The sequence below is a fragment of the Frankliniella occidentalis genome, unplaced genomic scaffold, assembly GCF_000697945.3.
Source record: "Frankliniella occidentalis isolate FOCC.00 unplaced genomic scaffold, Focc_3.1 Scaffold527, whole genome shotgun sequence".
NCBI lineage: Eukaryota > Metazoa > Arthropoda > Insecta > Thysanoptera > Thripidae > Frankliniella > Frankliniella occidentalis.
In genome coordinates this window covers 5,330-10,251 of record NW_026267644.1, presented here as the reverse complement: position 1 = coordinate 10,251, position 4,922 = coordinate 5,330, and the positions used below count along the sequence as shown (strand labels likewise).

General features: G+C 61.3%; 1 protein-coding gene across 1 annotated transcript in view; it reads right to left on the bottom strand.

Moving 5' to 3' along the window:
- LOC127751509 (serine/threonine-protein phosphatase rdgC-like) overlaps positions 1-3,428 on the bottom strand; it is a gene marked incomplete at its 3' end in the record, with an annotated part of 12,104 nt that extends 8,676 nt beyond the window's left edge. Inside the window, 2 exon segments of the mRNA XM_052275162.1 lie at positions 2,492-2,677; positions 3,322-3,428. Coding sequence (XP_052131122.1) covers positions 2,492-2,677; positions 3,322-3,336 — 201 coding nt within the window.
- Between the last annotated feature and the right edge of the window lie 1,494 nt (positions 3,429-4,922).

Below are 4,922 nucleotides of genomic sequence, written 5' to 3'. Positions count from 1 at the left end.
GGGGGGGGGTTAGGAATACAATGAAGTCAGGTGTTGGTGGGCAACGCCCAGGCAGGCAGGCAGGAAAGAAATAACAAGAATAATAACAAAGTTTGCCGGCCGCGCGCTCCTTTCCCGCTTGGTGTTAAACGCGTTATTATGAGCGAAATGAGAACCAAGTTTCGTGGCCGCGACCCTCGAATGCGACGACGCCGGCGAAATGTAACGAGGAGAAAAATGGTGCGGCGGGGCGTACTGCTGGGGGTAGTAGTGAGCGGGGGCACGCCCGCGGGCACGCCACAAGGAACGCCCACCCCACCCGCGGGAACACCCCCGCGGAAACCGCCGCCTGCCACGCACCGGGGTCGAGAATGAAAATAGTTGTCGGCAAAGGCACTAAGACGTGGCCGACATGGCCATGTTAATGGACTGTGGGGCCCGGCCTGGCGTGGCGTGGCCGGAAACGACAACGAAAGACATTTTCCGGCAATCACAACCGACGCCCCCAACAACGCCCACCCCCTTTAGTCAGATGCGCGCGCTGCCGACGACGCCGCGACCCCCCACCGTTGCTGCCCCCGCCTTGACAACCGAAACACTTCCATCCTTATTCTTTGTTTCCTGCTGAAAATGTTTTCAGCCTTTAGTGGCTGCGATTACAAAACTGCGTACCACAGAGAGAGGGGTGGATTCTGCGGTGACGACGACAGCGTTTCAAAGGGGTTCCTCTACCTGGCCCTACCCTCTCCACGTCCCCGTCCCACTCGTACCGCATGAACTTGTTGCATTGGAGGAGGGCCCCGAGTGCGGGTGGATGGCGCTCCCGCGGTCCCTCCGCGCTTCGCGAAACAAAAACAAACAACTAACAATATTGAAGTTGATAAAAATGAATAAAACAAAGGGGTAAAAAAGCGTCGCAGCAAGCATGAGCGTGGCGGGGGGGTTGTTCGTTATCTGCAAAAGTTGTCCCCCCCGCCCCGCCGCGCGCCCTTCCCTGGGTCGGGCCGTCCCGACTCACTCTCCTCGGGCCGGAAGTCGTTAGGGAAGAGGAACTACCAGTCGGCGGGGTGGGCCGGCGGACGGGGCGGGCGGGGTGGCGGCGCTGGCGGGGCGGTGGCGGCGGCGGCGGCGGCGGCTCCAGCGGCTTGGCGTGTGGTTCGGCAGGCGCTGCGCCTATACCCGCCGCCCACCCGCCCTCCTGGCCCTCCTGGCCCACGCCGCCGTCAAATTAATTACCCAGAAAAGTTGAAGGCGCCGGCGGCGGCGTGCTGGAGTGAGTGGCTCTTCCTCTCCCACCACCCTTGCGGACCGGACTCAGCGGCTGCAGCGCCCAGCTCTTCCTGGCCGCGACCCCCCGAGTGGCAGCAGCCTAGGCCTAGGAGGCTAGGAGGAGGCGCGACCCACAGGGCGAGCAACACTGGATTATGCATGAGCCTGTCTGGGGGGTCGTGATCGCGTCGCCTCCAAGTTGAAGCCACTCCCTGCTGCCCCGTCGACTCGTCGACTCGCCCGCTCTTCTTATTTTAGAGCCGCGCGACGCCGGCGGCGGCCGTTCTTCCGCGCGGGTAGGTTGGTTAGGCTCGAGGTCCACCCGGGCGGGGCGGCGGGGGGAGAGAAGAGCCTCGCGGCCAGAGAGAGAGCAGAGCAGAGCAGCGGACGTGGCATGTTGTCAGCCGGGGGATTATGTTGCGGGCCAGAGCCTACCGCAGGAGGGCAGGCCCAGGCCCGGCGGGGACCGGTGGAAGGGCACCTGGGGCGGCCGCGCTGGACATCGCTGTCTCCGTGGAGGACAGGAGGAGGAGGAGGGAACGAGGGGTGGACGACTGGGCGGCTCCGGTGTACAGGCCAAAATGTACTCCAGGTGTTCTCCGATTGTACTCCGATTGTACTCCGTGTACTCCGGGTGTACTCCGGTGTACTCCGGGTGTACTCCGGTGTACTCCGGGTGTGCTCCAGGTGTACTCTGCGCGCTCCGACTGTACTTCGTGTACTCCGTACTCCTGTGCACACGAAAATTTCCAGTCGCCCACCCCTCGGGAGGGAACCTGGCCGGCAGTTGGGCAGGGGAGGGGGGAGGGGTCTCAACTGGACAACGGAACACTCGCGTCCTTTTAATTACCACGACCTGCAGCTGCAGCTCCCACGGCGTTGCGGCGTTACGAGCAGGTCACGGTGGTGGAGAGAGGGTAACGAATTTGTACTCGTGTACAACAGATTAGCCGGATTACTCGGATTACACCTGGATTACTGCTGGATTACTCCTGGATCACCCCTGGATGACTCTCCGATTAGGGATCAGCCGTTACGACCCTGCCCGGGTTTAGCAGCCCGTGGATGCTCTCATAACGCCTTGTAGGTAGGCAACACGTTGCCTGCAGTGCACGCGTGTGCGGCGGGGTGGCCTATCCCGAGTATCGCAGGCGCCGAGCTCCCGTTATCGCCCGAGTAAAGCTGAGAAAAACGGGCGTAATTTCGGGACGATCCCCTTACCCTCTGGACACATGTGACTTACCTTCCCGGCGTGCGTGAGCTCGTAGCCGCCGGGCTTGCACTCGTGCGAGCGCACGATGTACGACAGGTGGTGCTTGGCCAGGAACTTGTCGGTGACGTCCGGCCCGAAGTAGGTGCCCGCGCCGCGCAGGCTGTTGGGGATACAGCCGTCGGCGGGCTGCGGGTCGCTCCACAGCAGGTCGAACACCTGCAGACACGGACACACCGGCAGACAGGTACGCAGGGTTAAGGCAAAGGTTTGACATTTCGTAAAATTATGAGATCTCGCGCCAAGCCGGACCTGCGGCTCTTGACCTTCACGGGCGGTCGGTCGGGGCCCGCTCATAAACCCCCCCCCCCCTCTGAGCTGATCATTATGAGTTCCTTCAGACCTTCTTCACCTTCACGCCACATCGCCGCCCACCTTCCCCTTGCCCTGCCACCTTCCCCACTACCACGACGTCATCGCCCTGCAAAGTAATCATAAACTGATTTTACGCCCCGGTGCGCCTCTCGGTGCCGCCGCCGCACCTTTTCCTCCTCTCCCTCCCCGTTGGAGTCCTGGAGAGCGTTGGTCCTCTAGAGCTTGCAGCCGACGGGGCGGCAGCGGCGACGGCCGCCTTTTGCAAGCTTCTTGATTCATGATGAACGGATGGCGAGCAGGGGGGAAAAAAATTGCGCTCATCATGGGGATTCGAACTCTCACCCCTCCGCCTGCCTCCCACGCCCTGCTGAGTCAGCAGCTCCCGCCCCGCTGAGCGAAAAACGGGGCGAGTCATGTCGGTGGGCAGCGGCGGCAGCAGCGGGGCAGCTGGAAGTGATGAGGTGGAACACGGCGGGGGCGAAACTCACCTGTTTCCACTCCATTTTGTCGATCAGCTCGGCTCCGGGGGCCGAACTTTCCGTCACCGGCGGCCTCAAGAGGGACACGTACTGCGGGACAGAGGAGAGAAAGAGAAAAAAAATCGGCCATGAAATCAGCGAGCAGCGTATGGGGACGAGAAAGAGAGAAAGTGTGTGTCTGTAGGAGAGACAGGGAGAGGCTCTGCACTGTCTCTCTCCCACTCAAAGCAACCCCTCCGCCCCGATTCATCTCCCACTGCTCTCACCGAGGCTCGCTGCTCGCACTTTCAAAGGCGTCAGTGCGTGAATAAACATCTCCATGGGTAAATGAAACGCGGTGATGTGGCTCCGTCCTCCTGTCCGTCCGTCCGTCTATCTGTCCCGGATGTTGAGGTGTGGCGGTACGGCTCACCCGAAGCGTTTCCGCGTGTGTATAGATATATATTTACGCCCAAACTTTGGCGCGCGACTTTTAACGCGGAGCTGCTGCTCGGTTGTCTGAAACGGGCGCGAAAACTTGGCAAAGCCGCGGTTGGTGGTGGTGGGAAAGGAAGGAAGGAAGGAAGAGAGAGAGACAGACAGACAGACAGAGAGAGAGGGGGAGTAGCAGGGAGGGAAAGAGGGAAGGAGGGAAGGAGGGAAGGAAGAAAAGGGGAAAAGTCGGGCAGCTAGCAGCGCTGCGTCTAACGTCTCGCGGCATGGCTCAGCTGCCTCACGTTTAGCGACAGGGAGGCAAGGGAGAGGGACGCGCGGGGCGGAGGGTAGATTTGCACAACGCGTGTCTGAGCAGAAGACAACCCTCGCCCTCCCTCCCGCCAGCTTAACCGCGCGCCGCGCCGGCAGGAATGCTGATGTCGAAGCTTTCCATCAACGCAACATGCTTTATATATTATGGCGAGAGTAAAAGGACCTTGACGAAAACCCAGTTACCCCCGGAGGGCGGCGGCGGCGGGGCGGACCAGAGCGCCTTCGCAGGCCTGACGGGAGGGCAGACAGACGGACGGGACGAACGGCAGGGGGGCGTGAGATCACGCAGCCGGGGGGTACGTTATGGCTTTAGAGAGGTGCATAGTCTCGCAGCAGGGGGGCGCTGCTGAGACTCGCCCGGCCGACACCATTCTGTGTGCGTGAGGAGACTACCACGAACGACGACCCTGCCCTTGCCCCCCTCCTTCCTCCCCCCCCCCTTTCCAACCGCAACGCCGCACGGCCACCTGAGCCCCCCCGCTCGCTCCGCACCCCCAGGGGGCACAGTGTCACAGCGAGACTGGCAATCGCCCCGCGAGGCCAGAGAAAGGGGAGGCTTCCGCCCCACCCTTCCACCTGGCGGCCTGTCGTTCTGTCTGTCTGTCTGTCTGTCTGTCTGTCTGTCTGTCTGTCTGTCTGTCTGTCTGTCTGTCTGTCTGTCTGTCTGTCTGTCTCCAGTGGTCCAGCTCGCCGTCTGACAGCCCTTGGGCGCGTTTGCCGTTCCGGGTTAAGCAATGCGATAGGGGGGGGGGGGCCCTCCCTAGGGTCCTGTACTACCTGTTTTTACCTGAATGTTTCTTGATTTTTTTTTCTGTTTTTTTCTGATTTTTTTCTTGTTTTCCCCCTGATTTTGTTCTAATTTT